General features: G+C 36.6%; 1 protein-coding gene across 1 annotated transcript in view; it reads left to right on the top strand.

Moving 5' to 3' along the window:
- Window positions 1-6,945: 6,945 nt before the first annotated feature.
- Window positions 6,946-18,892, top strand: part of LOC122812125 (adhesion G protein-coupled receptor E1-like) — a gene marked incomplete in the record, with an annotated part of 2,110,064 nt that continues 2,098,117 nt past the window's right edge. Inside the window, 1 exon segment of the mRNA XM_044084415.1 lies at window positions 6,946-7,104. Coding sequence (XP_043940350.1) covers window positions 7,027-7,104 — 78 coding nt within the window.

Here is an 18,892-nt window from a genome sequence, read left to right as displayed (position 1 = left end):
CTCACAGACTGAAAAATCCACAGATCCCACCTCCTCCACTATCAATATCCAGACTTCCCAAGTCCAGCTCTCAAGCTCTGACTTTCTCAAGGACTTCAGCCACCTCTTTAGTAATTCAAGCTCTTCTCCATATTTATAGCCTCTGTTTAACTCAAAATACAATGCCAAACATCTGAAAAACTGCTCTTGCCAACCCCCTTTTTAAACAAACTCAGCCAGGAAAATGCCTCCCACTTGAAAAACTAATCTACAACCAGCTGTCCACTACCTTCAACAGTACCACCTCCTCACTCTTAAACAGCATGGATTCTGGGCTGGCCTGAGCACAATGGCAACACTATGGTCACTTCCAGATGAGATCCTTCTCAATATGGATAACGTAAACCTTTCAGGAGCTCTTTTCATTCACATTAACAAAGCTGTTGATCCTGTTGACCACTTCCTGCTCCTACACTCCCTCCAAGAAATTGGGATTGGCTCAAACACTCCCAGCTGGTTCCAAACTTTCTTAACAAATAAGTGTTTCAGAGTCAAGACAGACTCATCTCTATCACCTCCAACACTCCTTACCAGAGGATTCCTCTAGGGATCCATACTCACCCCACTATTGTTTTCAATATTTATTAACAAACTACCCTCTGACTCCCCTAACATTCTTGTCACTTTATATATATAACATGTTGTTAGTGATTAGCACATGCAGGAGTGAGTGGTTGTTAGTTTGGAGATTTGGACGAGTAGCACCATTGATTTAATGCATAAGGTTAATATTGGCTAGGAAATCATCAGTGTCATTTTTCAGAGGATCTGGGTAGTTTAGGTTAAAATCTCCTAGCATAATAATATTTTTATAGTTGTGGGCAGCTGAGTTAATAGCAAGAATAATGGATTCAAATTTGTTAAAACTGTCTGGAGAAGGGAGGAAGATAAATGACTGCTATTAGGAGATGACTTTTCTTCCAGGAGTAAAATTTTGCAAGGATCCAGTTAGGTCCAGTATCTGAGGAATCATTTGTCTGAGGAATGATTGTTGATTTAAGGTTTTTTTCATAAACAATGAGAATGCCTCCATCTCTTTCTATTGCTAGGTCTGGGGTCTTGGAGGTATTTGTAGGAGGGAAGTAGATGCTAAAAAATGGATTGTTTTGTTTCAGCCATGTTATATGTGACAACTGTGATTACGGGTGAGTGGGTTGTAAGGAAGCTGTTTATCTGGTCAAGTTTATTAGAGATACTTTGGCCATTAATTAATGCAGATGAGGGTGGAGGTGTTGGGAAAAGTTAGAGGTGTTATGCTGTGGCAGGGACCTGGATTGGATTAATTGTTGGCTCTGAGGAGGACTATGAGCAGGATGGGGTGAATTTATATAGGTGTCTAGGGAGTCTGAGGTGGGATTGTTGGGATTTTGGTAGATTTGGAGGAGATAAGGTAAAGGGAGTGTGAAGCTGGAGTTATATGTGAGTGGTAGGTGGAGAATGGAGTGTGTAAACAACTGGAGTAGGTCTTGGGTTCAAGTGATTGTTTGTGGGACTTTGTGGTAGGCTGGTGAAGGGAAGGTTAAGAGATGGGAGAAGTGATGAGGTTACTGATGGTAGCGTGTAGTGGGCTAAATTAAGGAGGAGTAAGATGGTGAGGTGGAGAAGCATTGTAATGAGTAGAGCAGTAAAGAAGTTCTTTTTTTGTAACCTAACAGTAGAAGAAAAAGATGCTTTATTAGCATTACAGTTCGATAAAACCATTTGTATTAAACAAGCCGATAAAGGAGGGGCGGTGATGATGATGGACATGTTATATTATTAGTCTACAGTCATTGAAATGTTACATGATGTTGAAACATATGACTTAATAACATATCATGATGCAGCTAAGATTATTACAAATGTCCATAATGTGTTATATGATTGTTTCTTGAGTCATAGAATTACAGAAAACATTTACAAATATTGTCTAGTTGATTTACCATTGATCCCCACCTTTCAAGCCTTACCAAAGATTCACAAACATCCTACAAGACCACCTTTGAGACCGATAGTATCAAGCGGAGGGTGGGTAACAGAATTGATGTCAGTCTATGTTGAAAAACAATTGAGACCTGTATTAAATAATTATGGAGCTGTTTTAAGAGATTCCAAACAGTTTCTTATGGATTTATATAATGTTAGTAGTAATATAGATATAAACACGGAAGATTTCTTATTTGTAACATTAGACATTAATTCATTTTTTATGGTGATTCCCAATAATGTCGGTATAGATTTTATGAAAACATTTTTATTATGTCATAGTACCTATAGTCCCTCAAGAGTGGACGTGTTGTGCCTATTTGTTGAGACAATATTGGAGAACAATGTGTTTTAAGTTTTCCAAGAGCTATTTTAAGCAAATGAATGGTGTAGCTATGGGGACCCCATGTGCCAACAGTCATGCTAATGCTGTATTGGCACATTGGGAGTCCCTTTATGTAATAAATAATAATGAGTTCATCTTACATATTGAATTTTATCGACGTTTTGTTGATGATATTTTTATTTTATGGAAAGGGAACTTGGAAAGTTTGAGAGATTTTGTAATATATTTAGATGGAACCGCAGACTTTCTTAGATTTTCTATGAAGGCATCTACTCAAGAGATGGATTTTCTCGATGTTTATATTTCTAAAGATCCTGTTGGATGTTTGGTTATGTTGAGGTTTAGAAAGGAATGTCATAAGAACCATATTTTGCATCGTAATAGTCTACATCCTCCACATGTTTATAGGAACATCATAAGGGGGGCAATTTATGAGGCTATCAAGGTTGAATAATGATGAATCCATTTTTTGGGAACAAGTAAACATGTTAAAGAATGAATTTCCAGAGAGAGGTTATAGTAGAAGAGAGGTACAAGGGCAACTTGATCATGTCCTAACTTTGAGGGACAATGTGGCTGCACCCTATTATTCCTCTGTTAGAAGAGATTTAGAATATGATATTGGTAGGAATGACCATACTAGGAAGGCATTAGGTGTTATACTACCCTACTCTGATAATATAGCTGATATATGTGATGTTGTCAGAAGAAATTGGCATATTCTGAGATCTGACAAAGAGGTTAATGCCTATATAGGCACTGAACCTACTTTTGTATTTAGAAACAGGAGTACACTAAAGAGGATGCTATGTTATGGAAAAAGAGAAGTGGATAGTGGAAGGATATTGGGATCTATTCCCTGTATGAATTGTAACTTTTGTAAGTACATTAATACAGATGATGTTTTTATACATCCACGGACAGGCAAAGAATACAAATTGAAGGTTAAAGCCACCTGTAGGTCCAAACATTTAGTTTATACAGCACAGTGCCAAGCTTGCCAACTATTTTATGTTGGCAAAACTGACCGTACCTTGATGGAAATAATAAGGAAACACATGAGAGCTATACGGCAGGGTGATACTAACAATTCTTTAGCACATCATGTGATGGGCAAAACCACTGCACATATATTTAAGTTTTTTGTTATTGATTTATTGAAGGATGAAGGTAGGATGGGGGGTGTTAATAATCATACTGAGGACAGGGAGTTGACTTGGATCTTGAGGCTACAAGCCAATAGGGAAGGAGGCTTGAATGCCATTTAAATGAGTAAGTGTCATGTGATATATACAATTTGATGTTATTGGTTGATTGTTATTTGTATAAGATATTTAAACAGTTGTTTGTAATGATGATATAAGGTCTGATGAAGTGGTTTATCCATGAAAGCGCTTACCGATTTTTTAAAAGTTTATATCTTGAATAAAACATTTTTCTGCCAACATTTACTTGTTTTTATTTTACTTTTAAATTTTACAAGTTTGTTTTTCGGGTTTTTTTATATATAAGTGGCTGGAGCCTATGCTGATGGGAGAGGACTAGGGAGTGTATATGGACCTGGGAGTATATATGGGAAGGTGAAGGAGGGGAGAATCATGTGTTGCTTGTTACTGGATTTATTTAAGAGTGGATGGTGATAAAACTGTATGGATGTTTAGGATGGCAATATATCAAGATGAAGATTTAGTGAAGTTGTGTGTACCTTTAATGGGTGGTTAGAAGTGGGTTGGAGGAGGTTAGAAACAGTGATGTATAAATTGGAGAGCCTGTGGGTGGCTGGGGACATGGGAGCGGACTGAAGCAGGGCATACCTACCCCAGCTAGAATCAGTCTATGAAGGTGTGCAAGGCAGATGCAGGGGATATAGAGGTCATACAGCCCAGGCACAGTAGTGGTCAGTAAAAACAAAGGGGTAGGAGAAAAACTAACTAAAGCTAAGCCCTTTAATTGTTAACACTCTGAGTGTTCACCTTTAGGATCAGACTAAGTGTACAAGGTGAGCTTCAACTATTCAGCTAATAAGACTGAGCTCCCCTTGCAGGCAGTTGAGTAAAGGCAGCCTTTTTCCCTGGGTATGGAAAACACATGCCTTGGCAGATTTGGCCAGGAATGGCCAGAAATTGCTTTTACTTTGTTTTGGTTAAAGGTTGAATTGCTGGTAAAGTAAAAAGGGGGGTAAGAACCAACAAACAATTCCCTCTGTGGAGTCAGCAGGTAAAACTAGAGCAAGTGCCTGTAAGAAAGTTAGAGTTGTGAAATGTTGAAAGAAAGTGCTATGAAATAAAATTATGTATGTATTAGTTTAGGAGGGGAGAGAGACTTAGAAGATAGAGGAAGAGAGGTAGAGCAATCCAAACATATAGAAGGTGCAAAGGTCAGTACACTTCACTCAAAGATTAACATGTGATGCGGTTATTTGAACTAGCCATAATATTAAATGGTGCCAAGAAGCAACCTTATACATCCTATTTAATATATAGCAAACGCTAACAAAGACAATGTAGTTTTTAGAAAATCTGGTAGCTATCAATACCTAACTAAACATACGTAGCAGCTAAGTAAAAAGAATGCACTGGTGAAAAACATAATGGATAATAAAGCTTATTACAGTACTCAACACAAACCAGTTAATACATGTAAAACCACTATCACACATAAATGACCAAGCAATCAGATATAATTCACAGAAATAAACATGCTTATGCACATTCATAGAGCCAATACTCACACCACTGGGTGGCTAGCCCTGCCAGAGTTGTTCTTCCATACCACAAAAATACGCACACTCACTCACACACAAACATACATAATCACACTCACACCTGTGGTCAGTTTATAGTGTCTAATCCACCTACTGCATGTCTTTAAAATGGGGAGGAAACTGGAGTAGTTAGAAGAAACACATGAATACAGGCAGGACATGCAAACTCTGCAGAGAAGGCACCCCCTCCAAAAACTGAACTGGTGAATTTCTTACTCTGTGTGTGGGTGTGTATATAACTATATACATATGTATGTTTATATATATATATATATATATATATATATATATATATATATATATGTTTGTGTGTGTGTATTTGTGTATGTTTGTGCATGTGCTTTCAGTCATATGAAGTAGACCCATATATATATATATATATATATGTGTGTGTGTGTGTGTGTGTGTGTGTGTGTAGATATATATATATATATATATATATATATATATTGTCAGAATGTAGACAGTTGTGAAAGAAGACAGATTTAAATGGGTTGGTATTAGAGTTTGGAATGTGTGTGAATGTTGGCTGGTTAGGGTTAGAGGAAGGGTTAGGTAAAGGGACAGCATTACTGTTAGGCATGTTTGTTGGTGCATGTGTTTGCTTTTCAGCCTGTAGTGTTACTGTTACAGAAATCTTTTTCTAAGGTAAGATGCAGGGTTCAGGTTAGCATGTACTGGTAAGATGGTATAGGAGGGAATCTTTTTGTCTGTATTCTGAGTGTCTCTTTTGTGAGTATCTGCATTTTGATGTGTCTACATGTTTAAATATACTCATTTATACATATGTATATATCTATATGCTTCTCAGTGAGTCAGATGTGAAATTATGAATGTGCAATTTGGAAAATAAATAGTTATGTATTATACTATAACTTTTGAAAACAATTTCAATAATGGCGTCATGGAAATTGTTGCAACTACCGGAATGAAAATATGCAATCATGTTTCAAAATACTTTTTTTGTTGTATCTGTGTCACAATATATTGTTTTATCTGCTGAAAACAATGATGCTAAGAGTTTCATTACTATTGTTCAATTTCCCTGAATTAAAATCTAAAATGTGTTGCAAAATCATTTTACATTTTTCTGTCACATTTGCTTGCTGGTCTTCCTGGTAGGGTAAATATATAAATAGAATTTCAGGTCAACTCTGATTATAATATTTCACAGTAAAAAACTCTGAAAAGGGAGCAACAAAGTTGCACACCTGTTACCATTGTTTCCTCATGACATTTTAGTCACTCTTTATTCACTAGTTCATTTCTAAGATGGGGTGTCTTCTGCATGGAGTTTACATATACGTTCTCCACCTGATATTTTTGCTGAGTAACTGGTTTCTTCCAACAGTCAGTCAAGTGCCCTGTGATCAACTGCCAACCCATCAAAAGCTGAATCCTGTTTTGCACCAATTGCTTATTGAGACAAACTCAGCCTCCTTATAACTGTGAAATGGTTATTGCAGGGAAAGTAAATGGATGCAGGAATGTATGCAGAGGTTCTGAAGCATTCTTACTATGTATGTATCTACAAAGTTAGACCTTTGATGCAGATTTGATGAGAGTAATTACAAATTCCTTCTTTATCAATGACATCCTAGTTTTATGATAACACCTGCATTTATTAAGATCCAGTCCTTAATATGCTAAACATCCATAGACTTACATACTTGTTATTCAGGTCAGCAAAGGAAGTGGAAGTTATGGATTGTGTTTATATTTACTAGAAAGGGAGCACTGCCCAAACCTGTGTATACTATAGTGCCTCTAAAAATATAGCTTATGTCTAACTAAAGACATTCCTCTCCCAGTCACAGTATTATAATGTCCTTTTACAGAAAATGTCTGCATTAAGTGTCCTGTTGGATGGAATCTGATTAAGGAGCATTGCTACTATGTATCTAAAGAAACAATGAACTGGGATAATGCTAATGAACACTGTAAGAAAGAAGGAGCTCTTCTAGTGGTGATCAATTCTAAGGATGAACAGGTACGTACATTTTTTATCACTACCATTGAGTCACAAAAATGTGAAATGTGACCTTTATTAGCAGTATGAAAGAGCTTTAATAAAGGAATGAAAATTGTTAAGCTGTTTTTCAATTTTAATCTTTTAAACCTATATTATCAATGACATATTTTAGTCAAATGTACTCCTTACGTTTTATGCAGTATGTGAGCTAAGATGAACAATTTCAACATTTATCCAGTATGCGTAGCTAGATTAGGATAAGAAGATATGCTCACTCATCTCTCCCTCACTTATTTTATGTACATTGAGGTAAGATATACTCACTCATCTGTCGCCCACTTATTTTATGTATATTGAGATAAGAAGATATGCTCACTCATCTCTCACCCACTTATTTTATGTATATTGAGATAAGAAAATATACTCACTCATCTCTCACCCACTTATTTTATGTATATTGAGATAAAAAGCTGTGCTCACTCATCTCTCACCCACTTATTTTATATATATCGAGAAGAGAAGATATACTCACTCATCTCCCTCTCACTTATTTTGTGTATATTAAGATAAGAAGCTATACTCACTCATCTTTATTCTATAGTCCTGCCCCTGGCTGCTATGCATCCCTGGTTCCAGCGTTTGTGGTTTCCTACACTTGTGTTCCTGCCTATCCTCCTTCTCCTCCTGAATGCACCCTAACGGAAGTCCATGCTGAGAACCCATAAACAAGGGACTTTAAATCAAACCTAAAATCCCATCTGCTCCCTACAAGGACATTTCAGAGAAACTTGTGTTCCTTCCTATCCTCCTTCTCCTCCTGAATGCACCCTAACGGAAGTCCATGCTGAGAACCCATAAACAAGGGACTTTAAATCAAACCTAAAATCCCATCTGCTCCCTACAAGGACATTTCAGAGAAACTTGTGTTCCTGCCTATCCTCCTCCTCCTGAATGCACCCTAACGGAAGTCCATGCTGAGAACCCATAAACAAGGGACTTTAAATCAAACCTAAAATCCCATCTGCTCCCTACAAGGACATTTCAGAGAAAGTATGCGTACTGCTTTATCCATATTGTAATATGTAAAGATAGTACATACTTTCTAGTAGGTCGCAGTGCGCTCCCCTACCAGGCTAGCCAGCAGCCAACTCTTCCCCTTTCCTTATCTATTTAAATTATCCCTACTCTCCCTCCTATATTTTATTTTACCCTATGCTGAATTTGATAACCCCTCCATCCCCTAACTGGATATTCCCCATAGGGGTCTCTGTTACACTCATACAAACTGCCCACTAGGTGGCACTCCTCTACCTTCTTGCTGTCTCTCCTACTTTTTCCCACTTGTTACCTTATTCTCTTCTTCATTGTTTCCTAGATATCTCTCCCACTGCTCTTTCCCTCAGTATTCTCCAAGGACTACCTCTCCTCTCCCTCCACTCCACAAATTCCCATCTCCTTCAAGCTCAAAGCCTCTGACCCTTCTCTACTGTCATTTTAATACATATCTCCATTCAACTCCACTTTACTGTCAGTCTTCGAACTTAATATATATCTCTGCAAACTTACCTTCTGGCTCTCGCACTCTACTGATTGTTTTCCTTGCATTTCTCCTTCCTTTGGCTCTTCCCGCTCCGTTCGCCCTGCAGGTTCACTCCGCTCCCCTTCCCTGCCCCCATTTCCCACCCGCCCCAGCACCTCTACCTTTATACCTCTCATAAGCCCTCCCACATATACCAATTAACTAATCAGAGTCCTTTCCTCATTACCCCTCCCACACTTACTCCTCCCACCCCACTACACTTCACTTTACCAATTAACCTATCATAGTCCTTCTTCTTACTACCCCTCCCACTCTTTCTCATCCCACTCCATTATACTTCTCTCCTCACCACATATACTCCCTTTCTCTCCCCTGCAAATACTTTCAACCCCATCCATTTCCTAAGCTCCCCACCCCATTTTTGCCTGTACACCTCCACTACATCTATCTCTTCAATTTCCCCATGCTGAACATGCCATCCAAAATCTTTCATACTATCTGTGTCCCATCCTCACTTCTTGTACTACTCATTCCTCTATATTATGCTACTTCCTACTCTCACAAAATATCCCTATCCCTACCTCCTACTCAAACCATCCCTTGTACTCACCTACAACCATCTCTATCTACCCACTACAACAACATATCTTCCTCTCTTATTCCTCCCAAAACACTGTACCTTTTCCATCCCAAACACTTCACCATAACAAAAACATTCACTCTTAAACTCCTGCCACCCCCTAACAGCTTCCTACTTCATAAACCCAAAAGACTTAGAGTTACTGCCAATAATGACCTGGCCTTATCTGGCGATATTCATCCCAACCCTGGCCCCTGCCTCACTACTAACAACTTCCCCCCAACCCCTTCTTCTCCCACTGGAAACAATCATAGTCCCCCTCCCACTTCTTCTACCGCTTCCTCTCCTAACACCCTGAAGTTCTTCACTATCAATGCTCAGAGCCTAAATAACAAAATACACCAACTACAAGCTTGGATTTGCTACAACCAACCTGACATCTTAGCCATCTCTGAAACCTGGCTAAAACCCCACATTGCTGACTCTGAAATCTTACCTCCTGGTTTCCAAATCCTCAGAAGTGACTGATTAAATAAAAAAGGTGGAGGCTCTGCAATAATCTTCTTTAACCTCCTTTCCTTGATCCCTTTACAAATCCCAACTCCACAATTCAGAAATGCTGAACTTACAGCCAGTCTCCTATGACTAAATAAGCATAAGAACATCTGCATTATCTCCCTATACATATCCCCAGGTGACAACATCCCTGCCCTTGAAAATATTCTTTACTAGGCCTCAACAGAAATCAAATTCGAAACCTACATTCTAGGCGACGTTAACATTGATTGGAATAAATCAACTCTCCTTCCCCCTCCCAATTCATTAACCTCTACAACTTCACCCAAGTAATCCACTCAACCACCTGGCCTAACAAAAGCAATCCCCCAGGATCCATCATTGACTGGATCCTAGTCTCTCATCCAAACAAAATAATTCTTTCTGGTACTATCCCTGACACCTTCAGTGACCATCTCCCCACTTTCATACACCGCTCAGCTAACTCCACCCAATATCAACACCATTACATCCACACTCATAATCTCAGCAACTTCAACCCCACAATTTTCTCAAACATTTTTAAACATACTAACTGGCAGATCCTAAATACTCTTCCCCTAGACAATGCTGTAGAATAATTTAACTCTATCTTCCTAAATACTCTTAACTCCCTAGCCCCACCAAGAAACAAATGAGTCAAAGCTAATTCTGCCCCTTGGCTATCCAAAGAAACAAAACAAATCATGCATCAAAGGGACAAATCCTGGAAGCTCTACCAGAAAAATAAAATGCCTTCATCCCTGCTCCAATACACCCAACTCCGCAACCAAGCAAAAAAACTAATCACCCTGGACAAAAAAAAAACTACTACAATAAACTTCAGTCCAACCACAATAAGAACCCCAAACAATTCTGGAAATCAGTTAATTCCCTTCTCCATCCAGGATCCAGGAATAACCCCTGCCCTGACCCTAGTATAACTGACACAGAACTAAGCTCTCTCTTCAACAAATTCTTTACTGAATCTATAGCTAATCTAACTAAATCCTTCCCTAACAATAATACATCTAACTCTTTTTCCTTTACACCTAACAACCCTTTTAACTGTCCTCTCAATTTCCAGCTGAAACCTGTTTCAACCACATTTATAAAAAGGCTCTTATCCAAACTAAAGCCATGCTCTAATGCCCCTGACAACATCCCCTCCTCCTTCCTTAAATGTGCTGCTGAAGGTATTGCTCTCCCCATCAGCATCTTAATTAACAGATCTTTAAAAGAGTCGTACGTTCCTATTCTTTGGCGATCATCCTACATTCTACCGCTTCATAAAGGAGGCAAAAATACTAATATCTCCAACTTCCGCCCAATTGCCCTACTCTCACCTATATCAAAAATCCTAGAAAAATGTGTCCACCACCAACTCATGCCTTTCTTAACCCAGAACAACCTCCTAACACCCACTCAACACGGCTTCCGCCCTGGACACAGCACCATTACTGCCTTATTATCCTTCTTAGAAACAGTCAATCAAGCCAGGGATTCTGGATTACTAGTTTCCACTGTACTGCTAGATCTTTCTAAAGCCTTTGACACCATCTCTCACAAACACCTTCTCTCTCATCTAGCCAACCTTCATCTCTCCCCTGATACTCTATCATGGTTCTCCAGCTACCTATCAGACAGATCTCAAGCTGTCAGATGGAAAAACTCTACCTCCTCCTTCTTACCTATACCCACTGGCGTTCCCCAGGGGTCCATCCTTGGACCCATGCTTTTCAACATCTTCATAAATAACCTTCACACTGCCATCCCAGACACAACAGTTATCCAATATGCTGATGACTCTACCTTAGTCTGTGCCGCCTCTAACCTTCCTGAACTACTGACAAAAACCCAAATAGCTTTTTCCACTACTGAGAACTGGATGCACCAAAATCATCTCTCTCAACTCTAATAAATCTAAAATTCTTCTTTTCCCTCCCTCCAGGGCTTTCACTTTTGACAAAAAATGCTTTCAAAATCCTAAACCAAACCAACTCTACTATAGAGGTGGTCCCATCTGCAAAACTCCTTGGCATCACCATAGACGAGCACCTTAAATTTGATAACCACATACAACAAAACATAAAGAAAACCCACCAAAAGCTAGGTATGCTCTATAGGAACAACCGCTTTCTCTCCAACTCCTCTAGGCATACCTTAGCAACTACCTATCTTCTACCATCTTTACTATATGGAGCCCCACTCCTGACTAGCATGTCTTCTTCCAACTCCTCTAAACTCGAAATTTGCTATAATAATCTCTCTAAATTTGCAACCAAATCTAAAACCTCGACTCACCATTGCCTTTCCCTACAAACTCTGAACTGGCTAGAACACTCTAACTACCTAGACTATCTCCAACTAACCACTGCTCACAAATTAATATTCTACCCTAATAAATGCCCAGCCTTAACAAACATCCTTCCTCCGTACATCCCAAATAGATCTCTAAGATCTGAGCACCAAAATTTAATCTCTATTCACAAACCCAAATGTCCTGTTGGCCAACTCCTTCTCTCCTACTCTCTAGGCAGGAAATGGAACTCTCTCCTTCCTTCACTTAGAACAACATCTAACTCTGAATCCTTCAAAACCCAACTTTTCTCTTACCTGTCTTCTAAACATAAGTGTTCCTGTTTTCATCCCACTTAAATTTAAATCTACCCTTTGAACCCTCTATACTCTTTCCCTTCACACTACCCTAGAACTATTATTTTTCTATTGCTACTAAATTAAACTTAAGCGACTTCTCAGTTTAAGTAATTCTCTCTCTCTACTCCTTGTATGTAAATATTGTAAATATCAAGTAACCTCAGATCTCTATATTACAGACAGTTGAAACTTGCTGCTCTGAAGGAAACTACTGAAAATCTGTTTTATCTACCTTCCTTAATGATGTTTATGAGGCATACTGTGTGCATTTGCTTTTTACTAACTGTATGAATGTAATTATACATGTATTTTTTTACCTTCAACACTATGTAACTTAGATTGTATTCGCATTGCTTATGGAGCTTTTCTCCCCGGGCCTCCACTGAAAATGGGCACGTTCTGGCCCAGTGGACTTCCCCGGTAATCAAACTGGAAATAAATAAATAAATAAAATAAATAAATCTCTTACCCACTTATTTTATATATATCGAGATAAGAAGATATGCTCACTCATCTCTCACTCACTTATTTTATGTATATTCAGATAAGAAGATATGCTCACTCATCTCTCACTCACTTATTTTATTTATATTGAGATAAGAAGATATGCTCACTCATTTATTTCCCACTTATTTTATGTATATCGAGATAAGAAGCTATACTCACTCATATCTCACCCACTTATTTTGTGTATACTGAGATAAGAAGATATGCTCACTTATTTCTCATCCACTTATTATATGTATATTGAGATAAGAAGATATACTCACTCATATCTCTCCCACTTTTTATGTATATTGAGATGAGAAGCTATACTCACTCATCTCTCACCCACTTATTTTATATATATTGAGATGAGAAGATATGCTCACTCACTTATTTTGTGTATACTGAGATAAGAAGATATGCTCACTCATCTCTCACCCACTTATGTATATTGAGATAAGAAGATATGCTCACTCATCTCTCACCCACTTATTTTATTTATTTTGAGATAAGAAGATATGCTCACTCATCTCTCACCCACTTATTTTATGTATATTGAGATAAAAAGACATGCTCACTTATCTCTTATCCACATATTTGATGTATACTGAGATAAGAAGATATGCTCACTCATCTCTCACCCACTTATTTTATGTATATTAAGACAAGAAGCTATACTCACTGATCTCTCACCCACTTATTTTATATATATCGAGATGAGAAGGTATGCTCACTCATCTCTCACTAACCTACTTCTGTATACTGAGATAAGAAGATATGCTCACTCATCTCTCACCCACTTATTTTATGTATCTTGAGATAAGAAGCTATACTCACTCATCTCTCACCCACTTATTTTATGTATATTGAGATAAAAAGACATGCTCACCCATCTCTTATCCATGTATTTGATGTATACTGAGATAAGAAGATATACTCACTCATCTCTCATCCACTTATTTTATGTATATTGAGATAAAAAGACATGCTCATCCATCTCTTATCCACTTATTTGATGTATACTGAGATAAGAAGATATGCTCACTCATCTTTCTCCCTATTATTTTATGTATATTGAGATAGAAGATATGCTCACTCATCTCTCATCCACTTATTTTATGTATATTGAGATAAGAAGATATACCCACTCATCTTTTTCACATTTATTTTATATATATTGAGATAATAAGATATACTCACTCATCTCTCACCCACTTATTTTATGTATATTGAGATAAGAAGATATGCTCACTCATCTCTCACCCACTTATTTTATGTATATTGAGATAAGAAGATATGCTCACTGATCTCTCACCCACTTATTTTATATATATTGAGATAAGAAGATATGCTCACTCATATCTCACCCACTTATTTTATTTATATTGAGATAAGAAGCTATACTCACTCATCTCTCACCCACTTATTTTATATATATTGAGATAAAAAGACATGCTCACTCACCTCTTATCCACTTATTTGATGTATACTGAGATAAGACGATATGCTCACTCATCTCTCTCCCTCTTATTTTATGTATATTGAGATCGAAGATATGCTCACTCATCTCTCATCCACTTATTTTATTTATATTGAGATAATAAGATATATTCACCCATCTCTCACCCACTTATTTTATGTATATAAAGACAAGAAGCTATACTCACTCATCTCTCACCCACTTATTTTATGTATATTCAGATAAGAAGATATGCTCACTCATCTCTCACTCACTTATTTTATTTATATTGAGATAAGAAGATATGCTCACTCATCTCTCACTCACTTATTTTATTTATATTGAGATAAGAAGATATGCTCACTCATTTATTTCTCACTTATTTTATTTATATTGAGATAAGAAGATATGCTCACTCATTTATTTCCCACTTATTTTATGTATATTGAGATAAGAAGCTATACTCATTCATCTCTCACCCACTTATTTTATGTATATTGAGATAAAAAGCTGTACTCAGTCATATCTCTCCCACTTTTTATGTATATTGAGATGAGAAGATATGCTCACTCATCTCTCACGCACTTATTTTATGTATATTCAGATAAGAAGATATGCTCACTCATCTCTCACCCACTTATTTTATTTATATTGAGATAAGAATCTATACTCACTCATCTCTCCCTCACTTATTTTATGTATACTGAGATAAGAAGATATGCTCACTCATCTCTCACCCACTTATTTTATTTATATTCAGATAAGAAGATATGCTCACTCATCTCTCACCCACTTATTTTATTTATATTGAGATAAGAATCTATACTCACTCATCTCTCACCCACTTATTTTATGTATATTGAGACAGAAGATATGCTCACTCATCTCTTACTCACTTATTTTATGTATATTGAGATAAGATATGCTCAGTCATCTTTCACCCACTTATTTTATGTATACTGAGATAAGAAGATATGCTCACTCATCTCTCTCCCTCTTATTTTATGTATATTAAGATAGAAGATATTTTCACTCATCTCTGTCCCACTTATTTTATGTATATTGAGATAAGAAGATATGCTCACTCATCTCTCACCCACTTATTTTATGTAAATTGAGATAAGAAGATATGCTGACTCATCTTTCCCCCACTTGTTTTATGTATATTGAGCATTCTCAGCACTCGGTATTCATCAGATTGTACTTTTTTAGCCTAATGTAATAGACATCTGAATTTGTTTGTCTATTTAATTGTGTTTGCACAACTCAAACACTAACTGATTTACCTACAAAAGTGTTCTGACTGAAGTCAGCCTCAAGAGCAAAACTTGAGGCCACCATCACTCAGAACTGAGAGGAGGAAAATAATACATAATGCCCTGAAGAAGAAATTTGTGGCAGGACCACTGTGCCTGAATTTTGTACTGCCAAAGGAAAACAAAAACTTTCCTGTAACTTTCAAAAAATATAAAGGGGAAACATGTTTTATAACTCTTTCATATCCAATTTTTATTTAATGTTACAATATCTTGAGAGATTTTTCTCCCACTAAGGGTAGTCTACCCATGGAGACAAAAGCTATTATTATTTTATTAGACTTCTACCTCATACTCTGTTTATTCCATATTCCTGTCATCAGACATGACATAGTTTTTATTTTTTACATAAATGTTCATTTAATAATGCAAATGCAAATGTATCTCCTATGGAACAATGCCTTTTCCATATAGTTTTAGGAATGCTTTGTCTGGTATAGCTGTTTTTAAGTTTCAGCTATTGTTGTGCCATAAATCTCTTCAAATATGTTATTGTTAAACCTTATAAACATATACCAGAAGGAGATATAGAGGTAATTTGTTTTGATAAAGGTATTATTCTTGCTTTCACCGAAGGCTTGTGGATTCATCTGGTAATATTTTAGAAACTCTGATAAAAAGGCCTCTTGCAATTTTATTGATGCTGATGCCCTTTAGGATGCAGCAGGAATTGATCAGTATGGTAGCAGAGTCGGTTTATTACTGCAATGGCAGATGGAGTTGTTTGCATATGTTTTTCTGCTGTTATAATTGGGCATATTATATGTATGAGTTATTAAGCTTGCACAGAATGCCACAATAGCAACTTAGAGCCCAATAAAACATGTCTGTTTATTTTGGTATAGTATAGTATAGTATAGTATAGCATAGTATAGTGTACTATAATCTAGTCTAGTATAGTATAGTATAGTATAGTATAGTATAGTATAAGTATAGAAGTTATTTGCTTCTCATTTATCAGGAAAGTGTGGAGTGTGGATGAATCTGTCTTCAAACATCTTATAAAATGACTGTAGTTCTAGTTTGTCATTCATTTAAAAATTAAGTCAGATCATTCTGTGATAGCGTATTTTATGTCACATTTAGAGTCCTATATTTAGTTTGTTCTTGTTATTCCACATATAAGTATATCCTTATTCCAGGTGCTTTCTAAACCATTGCTATATGCTATGGTACTTGGAAGACTATGGCAATTTTTTTTGTTCTGCATGTTTTATCTTGGATTCAACAAAAGAGGAAATAAAGACTGAGGCTGGTGGTACACTGGAGAGATTCCAGAAGAGCATTTGAAGTGAACATTTCATATATTGAATCCTTTAAAAGTGCCGTATAACGCCCTCACCTGAAACTTGCATTAAATTATACTGATATTCTGGGGCAGAACAGTTCTTTGGATGGATTTCAAACACCAACAACTGCTAAAAATTAATAGTGCTGCCAGAAATATATGACTATGGTCTTTAAATTGTTGCCATGTTTTCTGTATTGAATTATTCCATGCTACTTGGTCATGCATTAGGATTCCCTGTAGTATTTTTCAGTTTATTGGCTGACAGCACATCATCTCATATCGAAAACTTCATTATCTTTGTTTATATGACTTAAGAATCCATATGTTACATGGGTTTATAAATTTTGGTTTGAAACATGATACAGTTGTAATCTCTATGCACTTTCAGTCTTCAAGACAAATTTGCTTGAAAGCCTGGAACATGGGGATCCAGAAATTTCAGACTGTTAGCATAATAGATAAGAAGATTCTGAAGGTACAATGAGTTATGTTTCTGTTTATCAGAGGAGGAAAACTGAAACAGCTTAGCTGTTACACCTCAGAAGTTCTGGGACTATTTCAAGAAGTCATTAGAGTCTCCTTAGTCTGGCAGATAGTGCAGAGGGTTAAGGCTAAGAGCTGCTTTCTTTGGTCCAGGGTTTGATTCCTTCAGCCTCCATTTGCCTCCTGTGACCCTGAGCAAGTCACTTAACTGGTTAGTGCTTCAGGGAAATTGGGCTAGGCTTTGTAATTGTCTCCTTGACCACATGCCTTGTAACTACCTATGAAAACATCTGCCATATATTTAACATTCATCCTTTATATGAGAACAAGGTCTCATGGAAATGAATGATGCTTACATCAATGATTTAAAGTATAGAGCCATTTACTGAGAGTTGGGTAGATATCACAATTCACGGATAAGCTACAAAACTGTGTTTGCTATGTAAAAAAACAAAACAAAACAAACAAAGGGAAGGCTGTTCTAAGAAAGAGATTAAATATGAATTAAAGTCATAGCTATATGCAGAGCTGGCAAAACTACTTTGGATCAAGTCAAACATGTAATGGAAAAATTATAAATATGTAAAACTCTGGCATAAAAAGAGAAAACATTCAGGCTGAAAGGCATATTTATGATATTTTTTGCTTGAGATGATTACAAAACATTTCTAGCATGATATCAGTTTTGTGAGCACAGTGGTTGGTGAATTACAGTACATACAGATTATGCATTCAGTGGTGATATTTGGAAACATTGGGCTACATACATTTACCACATGTTAATTAGTTGATTTTTAAGATAAGATTTGAAGGTATTCATAGTAATATCTTTTTTCTCAGAATGTGTTTTATTTTTCAAATACATTTGAATGAATTCCACAGTATTTATATATGACATCTTAAATAGCTATGTACACTATTTACATTAGTCTGACACTATAACAGATCTTAATGTATACAGTTACTTTATAAGTATGTCCAATCCATTATCAGAGTGTCTGATCAATTATTGTATAGTGTCAATCAATGATAAGACTTTTCCCCAAGTGTTGTTGATAAATGGCTTTGGATACGTTCTTAGTTCTTTAATTTTAACTTCTGATAATGCTGTGGTCTTCGGTAGGCTGTAGAAGTCTTCCAAAGTTAGTATTGTGTTTGTATTCAAGCTTCTTGTTATACACTTCCTTGAAATTGCAAGTATAGTGCATACTAGATACATGTTTGACCTATCCAAATGAGGACCTTAGTTTACATTTAATAATACAAGAGCTTTAGTTAAATAAAATGATTCATTAAATAAAGCTTATAGAAAGTTATTAATACCATTCCAAAATGGCTTAATTTGAACACAATCAAATAAAATGTGTTTCCAATCTGCATTGTGTACTTGCTCACATCTCTAACATATTCCTTTTATGGAAGAACTAATTTTACTGATTCTGTCTGGGGTTAAGAATGC

Source organism: Protopterus annectens, chromosome 9.part0, assembly GCF_019279795.1.
Source record: "Protopterus annectens isolate FY-2018-M chromosome 9.part0, PAN1.0, whole genome shotgun sequence".
NCBI lineage: Eukaryota > Metazoa > Chordata > Ceratodontiformes > Protopteridae > Protopterus > Protopterus annectens.
This window is presented reverse-complemented; position numbering and strand designations above follow the sequence as displayed.